At 46.5% G+C, this 25446-nt stretch overlaps 1 protein-coding gene across 1 annotated transcript in view; it reads left to right on the plus strand.

Annotated features, from left to right (window-relative positions):
• Nucleotides 1-25446, plus strand: part of PRKCSH (PRKCSH beta subunit of glucosidase II) — a 199565-nt gene that overhangs the window by 137702 nt on the left and 36417 nt on the right. The window contains exons 11-12 of the mRNA XM_069231886.1: nt 3065-3155; nt 14158-14227. Of these exons, the coding sequence (XP_069087987.1) occupies nt 3065-3155; nt 14158-14227 (161 nt within the window). The remainder of the gene's footprint in view (nt 1-3064; nt 3156-14157; nt 14228-25446) is intronic.

Genomic DNA, 25446 nt, shown 5'->3' on the forward strand with positions numbered 1-25446 from the left:
GGGCACTTAGACCTCACACAGGAATGTATGGAGGTCATAAAACAGGCTAGAAAACCTAACACTAGACACTGTTATGCAAATAAGTGGAAAAGATTTGTTTATTACTGCCATAATAATCAAATTCAACCTTTACACGCATCTGCAAAAGAGATAGTAGGATACTTACTACATTTGCAGAAATCTAAACTAGCTTTCTCTTCCATTAAAATACATCTTACGGCAATTTCAGCTTACCTGCAAATTACGCACTCAACTTCATTATTTAGGATACCAGTCATAAAAGCGTTTATGGAAGGCCTAAAGAGAATTATACCACCAAGAACACCACCAGTTCCTTCATGGGACCTCAACATTGCCTTAACACGACTCATGGGTCCACCTTTTGAGCCCATGCACTCTTGTGAAATGCAATACTTAACGTGGAAAGTTGCATTTTTAATTGCCATCACATCTCTAAGAAGAGTGAGTGAGATTCAAGCATTTACCATTCAAGAACCATTTATTCAAATACACAAAAATAAAGTTGTTCTACGGACCAATCCTACATTTTTACCAAAAGTAATCTCACCGTTCCACTTGAATCAAACTGTAGAATTACCAGTGTTCTTCTCACAGCCAGATTCTGTAGCTGAAAGAGCACTACATACATTAGACATCAAAAGAGCACTAATGTACTACATTGACAGAACAAAACTAATTCGAAAGACAAAACAACTATTTATCGCCTTTCAAAAACCTCATACAGGAAATCCTATTTCAAAACAAGGCATTGCTAGGTGGATAGTTAAGTGCATTCAAACCTGCTATCTTAAAGCTAAAAGAGAACTGCCTATTACACCAAAAGCACACTCAACCAGAAAGAAAGGTGCTACCATGGCCTTTCTGGGAAATATGTAAGTCAGCAACATGGTCTACGCCTCCTACATTTACCAAGCACTACTGTGTAGATGTGTTAACTGCACAACAGGCAACAGTAGGTCAAGCTGTACTAAGAACATTATTTCAAACTACTTCAACTCCTACAGGCTGAACCACCGCTTTTTGGGGAGATAACTGCTTATTAGTCTATGCACAGCATGTGTATCTGCAGCTACACATGCCATCGAACGGAAAATGTCACTTACCCAGTGTACATCTGTTTGTGGCATTAGTCGCTGCAGATTCACATGCGCCCACCCCCCTCCCGGGAGCCTGTAGCCGTTTAGAAGTAGATCTTAAACATTTGTACATTTGTAAATATATTACTTGAAACTTCATTATGTACATACGCATTCACTCCATTGCATGGGCACTATTACTAGCATACACAACTCCTACCTCACCCTCTGCGGGGAAAACAATCTAAGATGGAGTCGACGCCCATGCGCAAGGAGTCGAAATGGGAGGAGTCCCTCGGTCTCGTGACTCGAAAAGACTTCTTCGAAGAAAAACAACTTGTAACACTCCAAGCCCAACACCAGATGGCGGGATGTGCACAGCATGTGAATCTGCAGCGAGTAATGCCACGAACAGATGTACACTGGGTAAGTGACGTTTTCCATATATATATATTTTAATAGTTCTAACAGAACTCTTTGCCCGCAGAGACAGTATTTGTAAAATGATTTGCATCTGGTTGTGTTGTCTTTTGAACCGCTGTGCACTCTCCTTGCATCTAGCGTTGTTTGAAATATTCTAACTTTTGGGGTTTCATGCTTGGCCCAATTGACCCATAATCCTACAACATACAAGGACACACACTCAAATTTACTTCACATTTAGTGTTTCAAAATGCCACTCTTCTCAGGTTAGAGTAATGCATCAAAAAATGTTGTGCTTCCCGAACAGTCTTATTGTTGTCATACGTTTAGATAATCCAGGTTGATTATATATTTTTAAGAAATTAATCTTTCTCTATTCAGGGGGACTAAATAGATGGTTTCGGGGTTGTTCCACCACCCTTCTAATAAATGCTGAAGGTCGGATTATGGGAGGTCTTGTCGGGTTTAATAGTGTGTCAGTCTTCACATGGGCTGTGTCTGTCCTGCCAGTGGTGGATGCTCGGTATGTCAACCAAACTTTCTCAGAACACTAAATATAAAAACTGTCTGAGCATGACCCACCACCAAAGCTTGGCAATCCTGATGACTCAAACGAGTGGAAGTTGTTTACATTAGATATTAAAGTTCCAGTGGCTAATGTTTTGAGGGTAGGCTAGCCTCACACTTTGGCGTTTTGAGTGAAGGGACACAAAATAGGCACAGCCTTGAGGAGGATTGGCTTATTGCTCAGTGAGAGAGTTAGCAGCCCTTAAATAATACAAAGTTCTTAAGGGTTGAGTTGGCATTTTCCCAACTTAAGCTGAAGCTATAAAGAGGCTGGAAAAGTGAGATTGTATGGTACACATGCAGATGTAGATTGTGAAAGAGGAGTTCCATACCACACAAAGACATTCTATTTAAAGAAAGGGTGCAAAAGCACCCTTTATGTAGTGAACCTCAGAATGAGAACTAGCCTATCACCACTGACTCACTAAATGAACAGTTCACCTAGCCTGTTGAATTCCACTGACCATAGTTGCTAATATACTAGATGTGGGTTTTTAGCAAAAAACAGTAAACATGGTAGGTATTACTCTTCCGATTGCTTCCATTACATGTTCCATCATGCTAATGGCTGTTGATTGGAAAAAACAGGAATTGCTGAACCCCAATTACTTCGTGGCCAGTTATCTGCTATAAAATATTCTGGTATTGAGAGTTCATGTGTGGACAGTGAGACCAAATGGACACTGAAAAAAGTAGGCATTGTGGTCAAAGTTGTGTCTTTCCATGTATTCAACTTGTGACAGGAAAACTGAATATGTTTAAAAATTAACTCAATGTTGGATTGTTTGGCAGGTATATTGAACGTTTTTTCAATAAGAAAAGCTAGCAGTTGCTTTATCTATCAGAACTCCTACCTGGTAGGATTCATTCTTGGTTGTTAATTGATTGGGTGTATGCAGACTCCTCGTGCCTCAAATGCATTGAAAAGATAAATGCCCAGGTTAACCCTAATGTGATACAGTTATTTGCTGTTCCAGGAACATCATCCAAAGCCACCAACGGATAAAACTGTGGACGACAAGGACAAGATGCCTCCATACGATGAAGTCACTCAAGCCCTTATAGATGGTATTATTTCCTAGAAAACAACATGCAATGTGTTCCTACATGGACAGCGCTGGGTTTTGAAAGAGGTTCTGAGTAACATTATTTCTAATGGATATTTTTAACAACAAACTCCTCACCCTATGAATATCCCCAGGTGCCAGACTAGATCTAGAAAACTCAAGTAGCAAATCTCATGCATGCAGTGTATGTAGGTAGTGTTGTGCGACTCCATGTCAGCTTTGTTCCATTACAGAATTGAGAAGCGGATCAGCTTGTAACCACCACCCAATGCAGGCTGACAGAGTTTCTTTCTTTCTGCTCCTTCAGACAGGAGAGATCCTTCTGTAAATGTTCTAGTGTGCAAGGGATGTCACGACCAAAAGCATCAGGTTTTTAAAACTTTGTAGACACAATCTCAAACATATGTCTGTGACAGATCACCACCATGTGGGCCTCTGGTGCTTGGGTCCAATACCGGACTCTAAGGCCTCTAACAACTGCGCCCAAATAAACCTAAAAGCTATCCAAGAACACAAAGTGAAGCTGTACTTTGCCAAACACCAATAGGCTCCTCGTCGGTCCTGCTCCAGGTCGAAGTCTAGAGCATGGACCCGCTGGTGCTCCCAGAGTCATTCCTGAGGCAGAGCTTCTTTGTGGTCGAAGTTTGAGCTAAGTCAAAGGAGAAACTCAAGAAGTCCAAGCAGGACTCTGCCCTTTCCTCACCACTTTCGCCCTGCAGAGAAAGTGAAAGGGCATCACTGTGGATCAAAGTCTCATTCCCCTTCCACTTAGGTGCTGATTCTCTCATTGGCCCTGGAGTACTCCTAGTTTCTGGGACCATTAGAAACGCTGCAGCTGTTTGAAGCTTTTCAGAAGGCCATGCTGTGCATCTTTGGCATGTCTTCAGGCCCCAAGGACCCGCAGGGATCTTCAGATGGGGGTACTGCCAGTAGGGTTGAATTTGCTCCTTAAACCTGCTTCAGGTTCTGTACCAGTGTTTTTGGCAGCTTCAGTCATGGTGCTGAAATCCACACTGACCCCTCGGTGGCAGTCGGACGCCTGGGGATAATTCTAAGGTAAGGAATCTGCGGCTGGATAAAGTCTCTACCAGATGAGGCTTACCGAAGGTACGTAACTTGCTTGATGGGCGCTGGTATAAGTTTGTAGCTTGGTGTGGTTTCCGTCAGATGGACCCGTTGCATGCTCAACTGTCTAATATGTTGTTGTTTGTTTTCTCTTGTCTTTGGCCCAGCAGGTACTTGCTGTAGGCACTGTTAAATGTTATTTATTGGCCATTTTGGCCTTTTTACATTTGCAGAATCAGCGGTCATTGTTCAAATCACCAATCGCAATGAGTTTCCTTATATATTTGCAAAATATGTTTCACCCTAAGCTCTTTGTGATGCAACAAAGGGATTTAAATCTAGTTTTCACTTCTCTCCGGTGTTCCCCCTTTGAACCCAGGCACAGTTGTCTATTGCATCGCCTCACCCTTAGCAATGGTCTTTCTGGTTGTAATAACAACCACAATCTGGGTGAGTGTGCTTCAGGTGATTTTGGTCCAGCCTGATTATACTACTTTTCTTTTCAGACAAACTGATATTCTGTAATTGAATAGCGTTCCTACCGAAGGTGGTAATGCCTTTCCAAGTCGGACAAGGCATCACTCTCACGATCTTCTTTGCTTGGCATAATAAAGGAGCAGCATAATAACGATCCTCCTCCAAAAGCAGTATGCCCAGATCGTAAACAGCAGTCATAACCTCAGCAAAAATCTGGAGTGTCGTAAGAACTCAGCGGTATGAGCGAGCATATGTAGGAGCATGTGTAAGGTCTCCAGCTTTTCCCAGCTATGGGGAAAGCCAGGTAGTAATTGGCAATGCTGACATAGGCGGTGGCATAGGGCTAGGCTCAACACCACTACCCATAGGGACAGTATATCCAAGAGATCATGTGTTTGCTCTCCGGATGGGAAAGATGGTGGCCATCAATAACAGTTCCAGAGTCCCGTGGACATGTATAACGCAGCTAGGTGCAGCAGCACAACAAAGGGAGGGTGGAGGTGTCACAGGAGAAATATAAAACAGTAAACACTGGGGGCTGACATCGTATTGTAGAGACGGGATGGTCGTGCATGCAGGAGGGATGGGTAGAGAGAAAAGGAGTGGAGTGTAAGTAGGGAAAGCAAGGAGAGGTATAGAGAGAAGGGATGGAGAGAGAGAGGGGGAGGAGAAGAAGAGAAAGGGAGGTAGGAAGGAAGAAATAGAAGGAAGAAACAGAAAGGAGGAGGAATAGAGAGAAATTGGTGGATGAGGAGGCGAGAGAGAGAAAAGGGGGGAGAGAGCAAGGAACGGAGGGGGAGGGGAGGAGGACATAGAGGAAGGAGGTGGAGATTTTACTATTTGCTAGTTGGAGAAAGGGGGCCCATGTTTGCAGGAATATCTCTGTCTTGCCCAATAGGGTGAATATGAGGCATTTGTGGGCAGCTGTTTGGAACAATGCCGACAGCCATTCTTCGTTGAAGGGGGGGGGGGTGCACTACTACGTGCCAGTGTCGGAGAATACAAAGCTTAGCCACCGTCAGCGATGTACGCAAGAGGCGGAGTTGTATACGGGACATGCCTTGGATATCTCCAGTGACATGCAAAGGAAGCAGGGTGTTTGGGACAGAGGGCAGCAATGGTAGAATCTCTGGGTGACCCCAACTGCCTCACAATATGGTTCTATACTCAGACAGCGGCATAGTATATTTACTAAATCACATTGCGGGTGGCGGGCATCCCCAGCAAGTCGCGTGGGGCAATAATCCAGCTGCTGTAAGCTTCTGGAATGTCCATTACGAGTCATGTAGAGTCTTAAAAAGGCAAAATGTCATTCTTGCTTCTCGAGCCCCCTGCTCCCGCGACTCCAATAGGTCTGTCCATTCTTCCATATAGTACTCTAACTGCAATTGGGTTTACCACCGAGTCCTAAGGGAGCTGAGGAGGGGTAGAGAAAATATGTCTATTCAGGAGGTTGTGTAACCCCGACGTCATTCCTGGAAAGGAGCCCCAGATTCGTAATACCTCAAGCACTGGTGAATGTTGTAGGATCCACGGGTGGGCCCTCAAACGGCTCTGGAGACAGTGTGAGAGTTGTCGTTATTGCCAAGAACATTGGTCAGGGAGCCCAAATTCAGCGTGTAATGCCAGGAACGATTTCAGCGTCCCATTATCTAAGTTGATCAATGGATAGGATGCCCATAGTCCGCCAGACCTCCCAGTCAACCACTTCCTCCCCTGTTAAGAAACCGGTATTGTCCCAGAGCGGCTCGTGTGTATGAGTCTGCGGATCCACTCCCATAAGGCGGTGAGCCCAACGCCAAGCGTCCAGCAAGGTCTGTATAACTGGATGAGCAGGGTGTGGCTGGGGGGCCCTAGAACTATAAAGCAGGTCCAGACCAGGAGGCATATTAGAGAGTACTTGTTCTGCCATAACCCACAAGGGTGGGTCTGATACACCCGGAAGCATGAAGGCCAACTGCGAAAAGTGTAGAGCCAGTGCATAGTGTTCTACGGAAGGTAATCCCAGTCCCCTGCATTTCCACTGGTCAATGAGTTTAGCTTTGCAAAGCTGTGGTCTAAGAGATCCCCACACAAATTTATGTATGCAGGCATCAACCGTTCTGAACAATGACAGAGGAACTAATAGTGGTAATATCCTTAGCACATAAGTGTCCCATGGCAGAGTGACCATGCGTACAGGTTGTACTCTTCCCCCATAGGGAGAGTCCCAGTTGGGACCATTTTTCAAAATCACGCTTGGTACGGTCAAACAGGAGTTCCAAATTATCTTGTACCATGTGGGCGAGGCCCCTATTGATGACGATCCCCAGATATTTAAGGTGTGATTGTTTCCAGGATTTGGGAGGGTTGCGAGAACTGCACTCATGGTTACTGGGGATGGGAGTAGAGCTTCACTCTTATTCCAGTTTGTTTTCAATCCTGATAGTGCTTCAAATTCTGCCAGGATATCTCCCAGTGCTGGAAGGGAGCGTGAGAGGTCTGTGAGTGAGAGCAATGTTGTCTGCATACAAGTAAATCGTGGAGCGGCCTACTGGGATAGGTACGCCAGTTGTGATCGGTGACCATTGGATACTAGCTGCCAGGGGCTCAACTGCCAATAGGAATAGCAGCGAATGGACAACCCTGTCAGGTTCTCCATTTGACGGAAAACACGTCAGAGAAGAATCCTCTTCAATTGACCTGTGTCGTGGTGAGTCATACAGCCATCAGACTTTGGCGATTAACCCATCACCCAGACCAGAGCGTTTCAGGGTCTCAAAGATATCACCATTCGATCCGGTTGAAGGCCTTCTCAGCATCAAGGTAGAGAGCCAGTGTCTCCTCTCTGGAGTTTCTGGTGGCCCAGAGTGCATGTGCTAGTGTGCGGAGGTGGTTCCTGGAGGAGCATCTGGGTACAAAACCCACCTGGGTGTGGTGGATAAGAGATGGAATGACTTTTTTTGAGGCAAGACGCCAGGATGCTAGTCAGTACCTTAACATTCCCATTAAGAAGGGAAATGGGACGATAGCTGCCACATAGTAGGGGGTCCTTCCCCTGTTTCTGGAGGACCGATATTGACGCCCTGTTAGAAATAGGATATAAGGATCCTGTATTTTCCCCACCCGAAAGGCTTCATAGAGGGAGGCCACCATATCTGCTGCAGTCCATTTGTAATATTCCGCTTGAAATCCGTCCTCCCATCGGGGCTTTGTGGTAGGGTAGGTTGGATATAGTTTGTATAATCTCCTCTTTGCTGATCTCACCGCCTAGTAGCCTTCCGCCGTCCTCCTTAAGACTGGGAATTGCCCTAAAAAAATGCAACCAGTCTGTCACGATCTTCTCCCGGTTTGGGGGTATAGAGGGTCCGGTAAAAGGGTCTGAATGTATCGGTTATATCCTGTGGGTGGGCGAAGAGCATCCTGTGTGCGGGCGAAGAGCATCCTGTGTGCGGGCATCCCAAATGGAAGGGATGGCGAGCGCTGCCTCCCACTGACATAGCTCCTGCCTTTTTGCCTGGCTCATAGTGTTTGCCTTTCATCCTTTGCAGGGCGTACTCTGCCTGCATTGTATATAATGCATTTAGCTCCATCTTTGCCTTCTCAAGACGACAGCTCGTGACCGGGAATGGGGACACCGTATAATCGCGGATATATGTTGCTATGAATCCTTCTAGTCCTCATTGGCGAGAGCGTCTCTGGACGTTAGCTAGGGCTGCGTCTCTCATGAGTTGCCCTCTCATTGTCGCCTTCGCCGCTGCCCAGAAGACTTGAAGAGAGGAGACCGAACCTTTTTTGTTTGTTATATAGGCAGAGCTGTGGGCACATAATTGGTCTTTGCCTTGTGGTGTGATATGGTTAGACTCCATGGTTTATGTCCTGGAGAAGCCAGGCCCAAGTCCAGCGCCAAACTAACGGGGGCATAGTTTGAGATTGCTGCTTCCAGTACCCAGGAGTCTCTGACCAAGGAGACCAGTGTATGAGAGACGAGGAAGTAGTCCAATCAGGACTGTGTCCCGTGAACCGGTGTTAAAAAAAAGTGTACTCTCAGTCAACCGGATGCGTTAGATGTCATTGATCTACCAGTCCGTGGTCGGAGATTGTTTCCCCACAGTGCCCTATCCGCATTGTTGCCAATGTCTAAGCTCCCTGTTCTATCGAGTCTCAGGCCAGGTTCTAATCTCTGCCCAGGAGGTATTGGGAGGCTCCAATCTCTGTCAAAAGGTGGTTAAAGTGTACGAAGAAGGAATGTTTGGAGCCCGTAGGGGCGTACACGGACCCAATGCCTAGCGTGCGACCTCCAAGGTTGAGTTTGGTAAGGATATATCGACCATCTGGGTCTGACCATGATTGGAGCACCTTAAACTGTAAGGAACGGCGAAGAAGAATCGCGACCCGAAATTTGTGTAAAGAGCCGGAGCCTCCCGATGGGGACAGGGGGCTACCGCTGTAAAGCACTTTGCCCACCCAGTCACAGCACAGTTTTACAGATTCCAAGGACAATACATGTATTTTGTGCAAGAGGGCAATATCTGTGTGTGTGGATCGTAAATAAGAGAGGACCTTCTTTCTTTTGATATAGTGCATGAGACCATGAACTTTCTGTGATACTGTCGTCAGTGGCAGATTGGTCCCCATGCCAGGGGTTGTTAGATGGGTCCTCTGGAGTAAAAAGGATACTTCTGGGTCTAGATAACACGGGAGGGTGACTCAGACTACTTATGTCGGAGGAAGTGGTAAGGAGAAAAACAAACGGGGTGGTAAGGGGAAAGCAGGAAAAGGATCTGCGGTTGTACTCAATAGATAGAAACCAGCCAAGGGGGACAAGAAGTAGAAGGAAGAGAGAAGAAAAAGGAAGAGTAGAGAGTGACAAGAAAGAGAGAAGAGACTGGGAGGGAGGGAGGAAGGTCTACCGGTTACAGGTTAGGGGTAGAGCCCAAAGATCCGAAACTTTGGACTGGGGGTCTAGACCTGGGGAGCCTGCACTGTCAGCCGGGAGCGCCCCTTCCCAGGGAAGGGCATGCACAGAAGATTTGTAAGCATGATTCAGGATTGAGCTTATGCAAGTGAGCATGAAAGTGTGTAAGCCACAGGTCCCGGGTGAGGGTCCCAAGGCAGGGAAGAGGAGGGTTCCAACATCAGTTTAAGCATGAAAAAACAATATAAGAGATACATTGTGGAATTTTTGAAATAAGACATTGTGGGCTTAGGCCCCGTTAATAACCTTATTCGGCTGGGCTAGCAAAGTGTACGCTGCATCCTGTATCTTACATGCTATGTGTTATATTCAACAAATCACATGTTCCTGTAGTTATTGTAGCTGGACCCCGGTTTGCCAAACACAGATGTCAGAATCCTGAGAAAAAACAACGTTATAGACACTTTAAAGCTAGATGTATCTTGACTTTTTAGTAAATCTGAACTATAATCTAAATACATCGCGACTTGGGTGTCGTAATTAACAATTAACACAATGCAGCAAGGTACCCATCTGTCCGCCGATACTGGGGTGAGATTTCCACAGCTCGAGGCATCAAATGTTCCCTGCCATCGGCGGTGACGTCAGGTGGGTGCAGGAAAAGGTTTCAAAGGGGAGCAATATTTGTCTCTGTCCGACAGCTGAGCATGGTGCGCCACCACCTGTAGGATTTAATTTCTATCCCCGTGGACCCTCGCTTGTCTCTCTGGATCCCCATATCTGAGGTGAGGATCATTATAGTGACGGGGGTCTACCTCCAAGGTGGCTGGAGGAGGTGGTGGCGGGCCCTGAGCGCCAACAGTCTGTCCTGAAAACCGGGTCATAGGAGTCATATCCATTACATATGGAGACAGGGTGTCCAGGAAGTAAGTCCTCTGGTTGGTAGAAGTCCTTGGAAGTTCTGTTTTTGATGATCGACATCCGCGCGGGGTCTTACAGACCATATTTCACATTCAGTTAGTGTAGTCGGGGTCTGAGTGACAGGAATGCTTTTCAACGATCGTTGGTCTCCTTCAAGAAGTCCACCGTGATGCGGACCTCCTATTCTCCTGTTCGGCATGGTCCATGAAATCGAGCCATGAGTAGTAGTTGATGGACCTGTCCGTGGCGCATGAGACAGGCAATGATTAGACAGGGTCTGGATGCTCCATCACGTCGTTTTGGGCCCAGTCAGTGTATCCTCGGAAACTCCAATGGAGGGTCATAAGTTAAGTCCATCAGTGTGGGGTGGGTTGTCCGCAAGAAGGTATGCTTGTCTGACCCTTCTATTTGTTCCTGGAATCCGAAAAAACAGACATTGTCTCTGCAGCTCCTGTGCTCCTAATCAGTGAGCTTACTGTGGAGATACAAAAGTTCTTGGTTGCGGTCTGAAGTTGTGTTGAGATGGTCGTCCACTGTTGCTACCCGTTGTTCCAGCCCGACACTCTAGCCTGGAAACCCGCAGTGTCTAATTGTATGGACTTCGTCTCCGCAGCCAGCAAAGATATAGCGGAGTCCTTGCCCTCTAATCTGCGCCCCACCGCTGACAATTATTGAAGTATTCGGTCCATTGTTGCTTCCTGCACTGGATTGGCTGTGGTGTGGGGGCAGGTTCACCGGTTGCAGTCCCTTGGCAGAGGACCTGGGGCGTGTATGGTGGAGGGCCGTCCAAAGGAGATTGGTTAAGATGAAGGGAGGGGTGGCACAGCCAATTTGCGCCCCTGTCGTTCCTCTGTCGCGGCCAAATCCTCCCTGTGTGGTTACAGGCCAGAACAGACATCCACAGGTAGGGCTCCACCGGTAGGAGATGAATGGAGTCAGGAAGGTTCTCCATGGGAGAGGTAGAAGGATGGACCCTCGTGAGAGCCGCTTTGATGGCAGTGGTTGTGACAGCAGAACTCTGGTCCCGCTGCCCGTCTTAATTACTCTGGGAGCTCCACTTCCCGGGTTGGGGAGGCTGCTGAAACAGACTGCTGTCTAGGCCCCACCTGCATCTGTCCTATAGTGAGCCGCGTGCAGTGCGGAAAATGCCCCGCTCGCGTCCCTGGTCGGGGGCGGCTCTGTGAAGAGCTGCTGGGTAACCGCTAAAGAGCCACACTGCTCTGAGGGCACCCCCATCTAGGGCCTGACGCCTCTCAGAGCTCTGGCATCAGACGGCCATCTCTGCGCGTGGCCAGACCACGCCCATCCTAGGCATTCCTAAAGCACAAGGCTACACTATTGAAAGGCCATACCATTTTCTAGTCACATGCAGTGACAAACGTACAGGTTAAATAGTGTGGGGCTCCTAGCTCCATGTATACTGTGCTTTGTACAGAGAGCATTTACTGAGGTTGGACTGGGCATGTGATCTGTACCATGTATTAGTGGTAATGCTCTCTGTACGAAGCACAGTGTACTGCTTTTAAAAAGCTAACGCTAAGTCAGGGCTGGGTCTCATACAGAAGAGTGAAAAAGGGTATCATTGTGCCTTTTGTTTACCAAGGGCAAAACAGGTGGAGCATTGCACTGTGCCATATGCCAAGAACAAAACATTAAGTAGGAATGTGCCCGTTTTGCAAGCTGGGTATGTCTATTGTGCCACAGTTAAAATTCATGGGAGAGGGAATGTACAGAGTGCATGTGTTGGGCTGTGCTGTGGACATAATTAGACTACAGACACGGGAAAGAGGTTGTTTGCTTGAGAGTGTGAGAAAACTAGTTGAACTCAAATGTTTGTGTAAATGATGTAATGTTACAGAATCATTTATAACTTCTTGTGGTTCTTTCGCTGCCTGCGGGGCATTCTTGTTCTGTTGGCCACATGTGGCTTGGAGCATGTAGGCTGAGGCATGCACTATTTCTTAAGGTCTCTCCTTGGAGACAAGTCGTTCCTATTTTTATGTCATCTTTGCTCCCCAGAGTGACTGCCTGCTTTTTTCTTGTCTGCTCTGCCTCTCCTCACTCTACTTTTTCTGTGTTATTTGTGTGGTTTCTTTACCTTCCTTCTCTTTAGAAAAACAAGTCTCTCACTCTCCTTTTCATTCAGTCTTTTTTTCTGGGGCCTTCGATTCATTACGTATAGCTTTGCGCTTGTTGCAGACATCTGTATCCTTTAGATGGTTTTGCAACCTGAAGGCCATAGTTTCCACACCATTAACTGGTAAAATAGTGAGCACTGTATAGTTGTTCATTATTATTTTGTGTACCCTTTCACTAGCCACCTGTGACCTTTCTTTTGCTCACCTCTTCCTTTCCCCTTCGCTCTGAGTCCTCCAGGGAAAGCTTTTTTTGCCAGTATCGACTGCAACTAGAATGTGTTTTGTCCCTTGAGAAAAGTGGTGCTGTCTCTTGGAGGCAGTAGAAAATCACATCAACCTGAATTGCTAAGAAACTTGTCCAAGTCAGCATACTTTCCTGTGGCACATTCCGTTGGTGCCTATTGGAGCTGAGGCACACTTAGGCCCTCATTACGAGCCTGGCGGTCTGTGACCGCCAGGCTCGCGGTTGGCAGGAGCACCGCCGACAGCCCGGCGGTGCCCCGCAGGGCATTCTGACCGCGGCGCTTTGGCCGCGGTCAGTGCAGGAAAACCGGCGGTCTCCCGCCGGTTTTCCGCTGCCCGTTGGAATCCTCCAAGGCGGCGCAGCTTGCTGCGCCGCCTTGGGGATTCTGACACCCCCTACCGCCATCCTGTTCCTGGCGGTTCGCCCGCCAGGAACAGGATGGCGGTAGGGGGTGTCGCGGGGCCCCTGCAGTGCCCATGCCAATGGCATGGGCACTGCAGGGGCCCCCGTAAGAGGGCCCCGCTTGTATTTCACTGTCTGCATAGCAGACAGTGAAATATGCGACGGGTGCAGTAGCACCCGTCGCACCTTCCCACTCCGCCGGCTCGATTACGAGCCGGCTTCATCGTGGGAAGGTTGTTTTCCCCTGGGCTGGCGGGCGGCCTTTCGGCGGCCGACCGCCAGCCCAGGGGAAAACTTGGAATACCCTCCGCGGTCTCTGGACCGCAGAGCGGTATTTCTGCCGCGCAACATTAGCGGGCGGCCTCCGCCGCCCGTCAATGTTGGAATGGGGGCCTTAGTATTGGTCCAAGAGGTGCTGAAGTACTCACTGCATTGATGCCTATGGGGCTGTAGCATACACTGCATTTTGGTGCCTGTTGAGCTGACAGGCACCTTGCACCTATAGAAAATGGAGTCTCAAACAAATGTAGCGGTGCTTCCAGCGGTCGTTGAGGCGGCCATTGTATTGATGCTTGTGGGGCAGGTAGCAAATGCTACACTGACGGTGAAGGCCCCATTGGTGCTTGCAGGTGCAGTGGCACATGCTACTCCGAAGCCTGTGGTACACACTGCACTTGTCCCTTAAGTGGCAGAGGCTCAAACTGCATTGGTGTCACTGGTACTCTAGAGATGTACTGCAGTGGTGCCTGTGGAGGGTGAGGCGCACACTACGTTTGCATCTGCAGGGATACCCAGTGCGTCCCGTGATTCATTTGCCTTGTGCTGCACATGTTCTGACTTTCCTCTTATTCTCTTGTAGAGGCGCAGAAGGCTCGGGACCAATATGATGAAGCAGTCCGATCTCTTAAAGATATGGAAGACTCCATCAGGTGAGAGACATCGTTCACAGCATGGTTAGTGTATTTAAACCCAGCATGATTTCTGTTTTTTTTTATTTGAGTCTAGGAATTTGTGCACTGCAAATTTTAAATCTGTTTAACTTTTCCTGCATTATCTGACTCCCTTGTACACCTATAGCATTCTTTACCACGTGGTTAGAGACTGGAGCGCCTGTCATAGCAGAAACATCCAATCCTTTGGACCTGCCCATTACCCTCATATGCCTGGCTCACCTTCATGCCATTCTCTGTTTCTTTGCCTGAAAAGCCACGGCAGCATGCCTCAGTGGTAACATTTAAGAATTCACAATTCAGTTGCTTTGAATCTTGTTCTAAAGCTAGGATTTCCTGACTGGTAAGTCATGAACCACTGGTAGATCCTCATATTTGGTGCTGCCGAACTACTCATGAACTCTGCTAGGACAGTTAAGAACTACTGCATGTTTTGTTTTTGAGGTCTCAGTGCTCTGTAAGTAGCCAGACACCAGGAGTGCTGTAACCATTCTGATATCACAGAATGGTCGTCATACCGCCAAGGTGAAGTGTGCAATAGGTAGTACTGCGCCATGTATGGGGTTCTTTAAGTGAGCAGTTGGCAGCCTCCACTGAGTTGGTTTGGTAAGTGACTGAGACCCCCTTTGGGAACTAAATCAAACTCTGCTTCCCTCTTTCCCTGAGATAGCTTGTTGTTGGAGAAAAATTATCAGGTGAACAAACAACTGGAGGGTTGGTCTTCAGACAGGACAGAATTCGTTGAACAGAACTCTGGATCTACCAGGAGGCCCTTATATTGTGATGTCTTTTGGTATTGTGAATGTCTCTGGTCCTGAGTACTTTGGTTGAGAGGTTTGCTGCTGGATTGTATGAATATTCTTCTTTGAACTAATGACATTTTGTGCCCTGGACATCAGGCCTCATCTCTGAGAATCCCTGAAAGATTGTCATTTTCCATATTATCATGGGCAAACTGTACTTGAGATTCTGACTTCCTCAACAACACTTTGCCTTGGGTCCAGTCTCCAGCTGTTCCACAAGTTGAGACTTTAGCTTTTCATCCTTTTTTTAGATCTGTCTCTGTCATCACTACTGTGCCTCAAGCCACCACCCTGGACTATTTAGCACCCGTAGCCAGGGAACCTATAAAGTATTTAAGTTTGTGTAGGCCATTTCGTATAATGTAAACAGTTTTGATCTGCAGACACAAGGACACCAATTTTACCTTTGCAGAAGCCCTGATTTTGGGTGATATTTTTCCAAGTTAGTGCTCTAGCATTTCACTAATGAGCGGTACTTGAAAACCTTATGAAAACAAAGCAGCTGCACAACTGGAATTCCAAAGGCAACCCCGTCTGCACCCTACGCGCACAGCGCCAGCCATCCTGCTTATTTCACCACTCTGAGGGGATGGTATGCACAGGTCTGCTTTACAAGAGAAAGGCTGCTGGAGATTGGGCTGGGCTGCAGGCAAATGGTGTCCTCTGCAGTGTTGAGTGAGGTTCCCTGGGAACTCCGCAGGATGAAATCATATTTTATGAGTAGTCTGGAAATGATGAAGTCAGATTATGTACTGATGGCATATAGTTCGCCACTCACAAAACATGAGGGAGTGTGTGCTGGGGAAGTACACAGGACTAAAGTGGTGGAGGTGGTAAATATAATTGTAAATGAGTGAGAGAAAACCTATTGCATGTGGCCTGTTAAATGCCAGGTTAGCAGTTAAACATGCTATGGGGATGCAGGACTTATTATGGAAGTTTTTTTTGGTTTTTTCAACACTGAAACCTGGTTGACTGGTCCGTGTGATCCAGATCTTAGTGCAGTGTGTCCACCTGGTCTTACATCGTGCTCACATCAGGGAGCAGTGCTATAATTTTTCAAGATAAGTCGAACCTGGAGGAGCTTTGAACTCCAGAGTTGGCTTTGGTGGAATTCGTAGGCTTCGCTTTATTTTCTCAGAAAACTCCACTACTTAGTGGGCTGATTTCGTACCATCCACCAGGGACTTCAGAACACTTCTGTGATCCCCTCTTAGACCTGTTACATCCACTCTTCCTAGTAGTACCTGACTTTAATATATGGGCAGACAGCCCTCTTAGCCCTGCAGCTGCAAAGTTAATTGCCAGTATGGCTACTTTGGGGATGGACTTGTTGCCATCAGGCCCAACGCATCTCAAGGGGCATGCGCTAGATTTCAACTTTGCAGCTGGCAGTCTTCTAGTGGACAAAGGTGCCATCCTTTACTCTGGTCTGATCATCCGCTGGTTCTTTTCAGGGTCTTCATGCTGTATGTTTGACGCAAATATCAAACACGAACTAATCCACCAGGAATGCATCAGAGTTTGTTTTTGTGGGCCAAACTGTCTCTCCTGGACCTATTACAGTGGCTAAAACAGGACAAGTCTGTTGTAGGGTTGGGTTCGGCAAATCTGGGTTACTCGGGATGTATGACCTGAGAGATATTCTGCCATATAGAGTGCTCAAGAAAACAATAGCTACTCTTTTGGCCCCCAGGTATGATTGTCCCTTACTGACACCAAACTAAGCTTCATGAAACTTGAGAGACTATTGCAGTACTTTGAGGGACTAACGTAAAGATACATTGAGGGAATAGGCAGGTATTTGCTGCTAAAGCACCTTTCTTTACGGCCAAAGTTATGGACGCCAAAAACTCCTCAGAGAAATGTTTTTTATTGTTTATCAATTCTGTATTCCAAAGTGCGTTCTGAAAAAACAGCTAACTCTCCAGAGCTTGCAAACAGGCTGTCTGATTTCGTTGAATGCAAAACTACTAACATCTTGAAAGCGCTGTAACCAGTAAACGTGGTACACACCTTAGCGGAAATGGGTGTTGTCTATCTGCTACCACAGGAGGGCTGTGAAGGATCTGAGAATGGCTCCAAACCAGGATGAGCCGTGCCCTAAAAATTATCTTGAAAAATGGGCGCCATTAATATCCGCTATTTATTTTGGCTCTCACTAGCTTTGGAATTTGGATCCCTGTTAGATCCTCTGCCCCCCGCTTTTTGGAAAGCTGCCGTAGAGGTCCTTGGTCCGCCACTGCTAGACAAGTGTAATAATTCACTCTCTAGTGGGATTATTCTTGTGGAGTGGAAAAGGGCCTTGGTGGTACGGGTCTTTTTTAGAAAAAAGAAATAAAAAAAAACTACAGCAGACCCTGCTGTTTTGTCAAACTACTGCCCTATTTCCCTTCTGCCATTTGCTGGAAAACTTGTGGGAAAATATGTCAACCTTTTATTATCTGGTTGGTTAAAACAGCCTACTTGAGACCTCTCAGTCCGAGTTTTGACCATTTCACAGCACAGACAGCCCTTCTAACCGTGGCAGACGACCTACAAATGCTGGTGCACCAAGAGCAGTATGTAGCCTTAATGGAATTAGATCGGTCTGCAGCATTTTATAGTGTCTTATGACATCTCACTCACTAGGCAGAAGGAGATTGGCATGATTGGAAAGGCACGTGATTGGTGTAGGTTTTATCTACAGGGGAGATCTCCAGCAGTCTTCCTACCACATTATATGTCTGAGTTTAAAGATTTGAGTGAATAATTGCCGCAGTGATCAGCTTTGAGTCTGACATTTTTTTATGTATGTACATCTGCCCACTGGTGAAACTAATAAAATATTTTGGTCTCGTTGTGATGAATTATGCGATGACATCCATCTGATCATCACACTGGATCAAGCTGCTGAAAACCCACTTGAACCATTTAACCAGTGTATGTCTGCAGTATCAGTAGTTACATTTCAATCCACTCAAACTGACCTCATACAAACCTAAAGTACTGTGGGTGTGGCGTCCCTTTATTCCTGCATATGTCACCAGACTTATGACTCACTTCCTGGACCTCATTTCTCTCGCCTATAAAAATGGTTAAAAAAAAACCTAGGGATACACCTGGATCCAGAGCTCTCTTTAGAGGGTCAGATTAATCGCCTTGCATCCATGTGCTTTTTACTTTTAAAACAGGTGAGTAAGATCTGCCTCTCCTGCCCCAGTTGGTTCATCAGGTAGTGATCCAGGTGGCATTGAGTGATCAGCATTATTGTGACTCCCTCTCCTTAGGTCTTGACGCAGGGCCGTTGAAGAAACTACGGAGAACACAGAACTCATCCGCCAAGTTAGCTCTTGGTAGGTCACGTTCAAATTGCTCTGTCTAGTCTGGAAGGCTATCCTTAGTGCTCATAATTATTTGGTGGAGGAGTTCCATCAGTACGTTCCGGCTCACAATTTACAATCAGCTGCAGCTAATTTGCTAGTGGTTCCTCGCAACAGATGTGCAGGGATCGGGAAGGGAAATCCTTCGCAGTGGCTGATTCAAAGCATTGGAATTAGCTTCCGGTTGCTTCAGGTCTCGCATCCACCCTTCTCAGATTCAGAAAGGCCTTAAAAACCTGCCTTTTCAAAAATGAGTTGGCTCTATAATGTCACCTAAGCTTCCCTAATATTGCCTTACTGTAGTTGATATCTGCCAGTTTTCTCCTTCTGTTACTCTCTCTGCTCTGTTAGCGTACTCAGCACCAAGACGCCCGCTGGAGTAGTAGTCATGCTCTATAAAATTAACTGGTTGGGGGCCTATATGTCAGCTGTTAAGAATGTTAACTAAGGGGTTTCTCGATGTTCCTTGCTTTTCTCTCTAAAATCTTTATCTGAGCCCTTATGGCTCTCATTGAAGCCCACAGGCTGATCTTTGGTGATTCATGGCTTGCTTACATATCAGTGGCCCAGTGAAGAATCATTTCACCTTCTCGGATGCTCCGGAATATGTGGCCCATATGTTGAATGTCTTTGGAATGAAAATTATTTGAACAAGACAGATGTTATTCAGATAGGGCAATAACATCTTTTACAATCCCCCTCCTAGTTGTCATGTATATTTTCTATTGGCTGTTAAAGAAAAAACCGAGGTAGTCTGTCATCTGGATCTATTCAGACTGGGTGGTGATTCAAGGAGCAGTTTACATATTGATAGAACTGAAACCTGCGTTTCAGGTTCTATTGTCCCAATTTCTAGATTAACGCATATTATTACATAAATAGGCTCAAGAGCATTTACAATGGCATCACCTGCCCTAGCCCTGTCATTCCACAAATATCCCCCATTTCTCTAACATTGGCAGAGTTCCATTAATGGCCTTTTGGAAGGAGAGTTGCCTTTACAGGTGATTTCCTGATGTGAACAAACTCCTGTACTTTTTTTTTTTTTTTAACTTTAGAAGTCTTGTTTTACAAAAAAACACAAGAAGATAGGAGCTTTCTTCATAAAGCTTCATTGCTGTGCCGTCATGTTCCACCAGATATTGGATTGCTCCATGTATTGGGTCTGTTTACAAAGGCTCTGACAACACATTTATTTTCTCTAACTTGCAGTCTCACATCTTTGAATTTTGAAATCAACTTCCAAGAATGACAGCTTTTGATAATACACATTTTGATGCCCTGCAGGATCCCTCCTAGGTTTTGCCTCTAAACTGAAAGAATCATTCATGCTCACCCACAGAATACCCAATTGCATTCTAAGGGTCTGGTTATGGCAATTCTGGGACGAGGGATTCCTCCCACAAAGGTCCACATTTTGGGACATGCCATCCCGCTCAGCCTTTAAAGCCTCATTGTGTAATTACAGCCTCTTCCCCTACAATTTAGACTTTGAGCACTTGGTTTGAAAGATGACGCAGGGCCACAACATTCCTGACTCCACCAATTCCTGCATTTGGGGATACCTCTCTGATCCTATCCCCAGTGTTTATTTTGCTTCTGTCCACTTTTCCTGTTCCCACGCTATTACAGTGGCTAAACTTGACATGTGGACATATGCATTTTAGCTGTAGTATATAGCAAGATGTCCAGGACATGTGGGTGATAGTAGGAAACAGGCTTATTTATTTTGTAGTGCTAGGCTTGCTTTCATAATGGCAACTAATTAGGGGCTAATTAACAAAAGGAAAAGTCCACCCATATCTTTATGTGCTCTGGAAGATCTAACGACTCCTTAGGGAAAGAACACCCATCAGAAAGTGATAATTCACTTCTGAAAGCTAACACAAATATGCAACCTGCAGACATGGCTGTAGTTTGTGTTTTAAGGATTCTCTTCTTTGAGGTAGAAGAGAGACTAACACGCATATTGCAAGATTGACATGACTTGGCCACATAAACTCGCTTCTAAATTTGAGTCAATGTGTAGACCAGAACAAGGGGCCATATAGTGGGAGGAACAATCTGCATTAATCCTCTGTCGATCGGAGACATAAGAGGGATGGAGAACTTTCATGCTTAGGGTTAGTATTCGCTATAGTGACAAAATGATCCTCTACTATGATTGACCCTTCACAACTCAACTTTGGACTCTCTGAGCCCATTGATGAGACTTGTACTCCTCCCTTTTCCTTCGGAGGTGCATTTTTCAGTACTTCTGAAATAACCACTCATGTTCACATGTTTCGGCTAGTGGCCACAATGAAAACCACTAGAAGGACAACTTTGGAGACTCCCTCAAAGATTAGGGAGACAAACAGACCAGCACTGTAAACACAAAGAGCGGAAAACCACCACTAACATTACATTGCTTTGTTAGATCAATGACACTTCAGTAATCATGAGGTAGGCAAGACAGATGGGAGTCACACAAGTAAGTATCCATAGACAAGAACAGGAAAGCACTTTGAGATGGAAATCTGAAACTGACTTCTGAAACATACGAAAAAAGTAAAAAGAGGTGCAGACTACTGGACCAGGGTCTAATAAGAGAGCATGTAAGCAAGAATACAAACATGTGAGAGAAAGAAGTTACATGAAAGGAGTGAGAAGACTCGCACATTCTCAGACTGAATCATCACATACTGTATTCTGGAACAAATGGAGGCCAGCGCATACACATAGAAACCTGATCTATAAATAACCCCATCCCTTCACCACTGAAACACAACCATGCTTGGTGTTACAGGGACATGGACTACATTTTCCCCCAAAGTTAGGAAACCGGGAATCTTGTGACTGAGAAAATGGTTATGTAGGTGGTGTCTAGAAAGTAGCAGTTTCAGGGTAATCTGCTACAAAGAAACTCTTGTGCTGGAAGAAGAGCTCCTGAATTGGGGCAGGGAGCATTCGAACACTGACGGAAGCCTTTTGGGGACAGAAAAACTTAGCACGGGTCCCATTCATTGACTCTGTGGCGGGCATCTCATTGGCACCAATCACCTTAATAATAGGAAGTAGCTCTGAAGTTGATTATTATGTAATTCATTTTAATTCAGTTAGTTTTCGGTGTCTGTCCTTTTCACTAATTTCGCCTGCTTGGCACTGGGTTCCCCAGTGGGGTCACTGATGATCATTAAGTAGTTTTTAATTTTACTAATGAGGAGGCACACACTTGGGACGGAAACATTCACAAAAACACAATTTGAGAGAGAGAGATATATAACATATGTTTAGTGTAGAAAGCTGGGTTCTGGTTGCAGAAGCCCCCCACTTTTTGTCTGTATTTTGATGCAGCTTTGAATGAAGTGCACTGGGTTCCTGTTAACCAGTACCAGTATTCCTTCCCCAAAACAAAGCACCTGGTCACTTGCAGAACAGCTTGTGCCACTCTGACACAGAACCAAAGTCATACAGACTGCCACTGCAGGCTGCTTGACAAGGTGCTTCAAAAAGTGAAACACAACATGGCACGTACTTGTGTGTTATGTCCCCTAACACTGCGTGCAATAACTAAGTCACTCCTACAGCAGGCCTTATAGCCCTTAGGCAGGGTACATTATATTACAGGTCCGGGTATAGCTGCTTGAGAAAATATGCCCCTACTATGGCTTTCTCGATTCTTAGACATAACAAGTAAACAGGGAAGCCATTTTAAATACATGTGCTGGACACTGCTCAATACGTGTTTCCAGCTACATGATGGCTTCACTGAAAATAGGGGTGTTTGGAAGCAAACATCCCTTATTCATAACCCTTCACTGATTCCAGTGATGGATGTATTTGTATATGCACCCAGAGGACACCTTAGAGGGTCTCCCTGAAAACCTACCAACTGCTGGTGAGATGACTGACTAGTTTTCACCAGTCTGCCACAAACAGACAAGTGACCTCCACTTTGCTCTCGGACGGTCAGGAACAAAGCCCGCACTGGCAGGGGTGTTAGTACACCCCTCCCAAAAGGATGATCTTCAAATCTTGTTTCTGAGACGGGGGTGCTTCAGCCAAGCTCAGTGCCTTTGGTATGCAGATCTGGTTTCCCTCAGAAGGGAGATACCGTCCCCCTTTGCCCCCGGGGCCCATTTGGCAACTGGGCAAAGTAGCTATGCGAGAGGCGTGGTGCATTTGCAGGCTAGATACACCTCTAGGGTGACCAGCCTGAAATGAACATAGCCTTAGTAATTCCACCATCTTGTGTGTGGTAGAATTCGGAATTCTGGGACAGGGTGATGCCCAATCTTCGAAGGTAGTGGTCATCAAGGTGACGTAGGGACCCCAGGGGTAATTAGACATTGGCTACTACCCTTCACTCCCCCTAATGCCCCTAAACTGAGTATTTAGAGGACCACCTGATACTAGGACCTCAAGTTAGCTGACATATAGAAGAAGAAGGACTCAAAGAGCCACGAAAAGCAAGAACTGAGGAGCAGCGACTGACTTGGCCCCAACCCTGCTGGCCTGACTGCTGTCGTCAACAATTGCATCAAAGACGACTCATCCTGCAGCTGTTCTGCCTCCAAAAGCCTGAGAGGACTGCCGGCACTTTGAGAAGTAACCAGGATCTCCCAGGGAGTAGCGGAGCTGCTTCCCTGCAGGCACCAAAGAAGACTCATGCGGACTCCGGACTGCCAAAATCTGACCCCAGACAGCACCACTGCACCTGTGTCCCCTAGCCTAAGTTGAAGTGGGCCAATGGTGCCAGCGTGGTCCCCAGGACCTCCAACGCCAAAGCCCACCTTGCGTTTAGCAACAGTAGACTTACCGACACTGCCTGCAGCCGGAACCCGATGCCTAAAGTCGCCACTGAACCCAAGCCCCACAGCCCAAGGAGAAGTGGGCTAACGGCTTGCCTCTAGGATCTCAAGGGTAGAGCCCCCTGTCAGTTCCCTTAGACTGGCCCGCCAGTCCCGTCTTGCAGCCTCTTTCTGACCGGTCCAGGATCCATTGAAGTCAATTGGACAACTGACGCCGTAACCCACCTCAGCACCCAGGCTCTCCAGAGCCCCCCGAAGTGAACTGTTGGTGTAGCCTTGGACTGCGCCCCATCCTCACCTCAAGTCCAGAAGAACAGTCCTGTAAGTCCCTGCTAAGTACCCATAAGCAATACATGTTTTTTCTCCATAGGATAACACTACTGCTCCAAAAATTGCAGTCAACTTTTGAATCTGTAAAAATTAATAACTCGAAAAGTACTTAACTGATTCTGATGATCTTGGTGTCTAAGTTCATATAAAAGTATGCATTATTTTTATAAATTTGTTGTATTTCCTTATTGAGTGTGTGTCTCACTTAATGTCTGTGTGTGCAATTCATGCTTAGCATTACCCTCTGATATGCCTAACTGCTCGCCCAAACTACTACAAAAGAGAACATTTGGGTGTAATTTGTTTGCCTCTGTAATTCTGTTGGGATTTGCTTGAACTCTACACATTGTACCTGTTTTTGGTCCAATATACAAAGACCCACCTTCCTACACTTAGTAAGGATAAGTTACTTACCTGTAATTCCTAGTTTTCTTAATCATTAGCACTGAATATTCCTGCCCACGTGTGGGGACCCCGGAGCACATTATATACACATGTATATTAGTAAATATATGTTCGATGGCATCTGTCGCTGTAGATACACATGTTGTGCATAGCCCGCCATCTGGTGTTGGGTCGGAGTGTTACAAGTTGTTTTTCTTCGAAAAAGTCTTTCGAGTCACGGGACCGAGGGACTCCTCCTCTTTGTCTCCATTGCGCATGGGCGTCGACTCCATCTTCGATTGTTTTCTTTCCGCCATCGGGTTCGGACGTGTTCCTTTCGCTCCGGGTTTCGGAACGGAAAGTTAGCTAAATATCGGAAAAATTACGTCGGTATTGTTGCGTTCGGGATCGGCTTAGTTAGAATCGACACCGAATCGAAGAGTGAAGAGCTCCGGTACCCTTCGGGGTAGTTTTCGATCCCCCTTCGGGGCCTGGTCGGCCCGACCGCGTGTAAAACAACGCTGATGGAACGGACCCCGTTCCGTTTCTGTCCTAAATGCCACAACAAATACCCGTATACAGACCAACATTTGGTCTGTAACCTGTGCCTGTCGCCTGAGCACAGTGAAGAGACTTGCGAGGCCTGTCGTGCGTTCCGGTCCCGAAAAACACTCCGTGACCGTCGAGCCAGAAGACTGCAGATGGCGTCCACGCCGACAGCTCACCGAGAGTTCGAGGAACAAGAGGAAGAAGAAACCTTCTCGATCAATGATTCGGACTCCGAAGAATTAGACGACCAAAGAACTGTGAGTAAGATGTCGAAGCCAGCACACAAAAAAAGTGACAAAGCCCAGGGGACGCCACTGCCACCAGGCCATGGCTCGACCCATAAATTCGGTGACCGACCATCGGCACCGAAAAAGGCCGAAATGGTGCCGAGATCGTCCGACTCCGGTCGAGACACCGGCAGACAGCCTTCTCGGGACCGAGAAAGTGCTGTTGAAAAACATCGACTCTGAGATATCGGAGCCGAAACTGCTCGACGCAGAGACAGCGGCACCGAGGAAGATCGACACCGAGAGGGTTCGACTCCGAAAAAGAAGGTCACTTCGGAGCCGAAAAAGAGTACAGACAGGGTTTCGGTGCAAAAACAACCCGCAACCGACCCACCTACCGGTTCCTATTCAGAGGAGCAATCACTGTCCTCTCAGATGCGAAAGCATAGATTTGAGGAAGAGTTGCAATCCACCGAGGTGGACCACACTCAGAAACGTATTTTTATACAGGAAGGAACAGGGAAAATAAGCACCCTTCCCCCTATTAGGAGAAAAAGGAGACTGGAGTTTCAATCAGACCAAGCACCACAAACAAAAATGGTGAAAAAGGTAACTCCGCCACCCTCTCCTCCACCTGTAACTAACGTTTCACTGGCACAAACTCCATCACATTTCACGGCTCACACCACCATGAGCCAAGGTGATCAGGACCAAGACGCTTGGGACTTATACGACGCCCCAGTGTCGGAC

The sequence above is a fragment of the Pleurodeles waltl genome, chromosome 4_2 (assembly GCF_031143425.1).
Source record: "Pleurodeles waltl isolate 20211129_DDA chromosome 4_2, aPleWal1.hap1.20221129, whole genome shotgun sequence".
Classification (NCBI taxonomy): Eukaryota; Metazoa; Chordata; class Amphibia; order Caudata; family Salamandridae; genus Pleurodeles; species Pleurodeles waltl.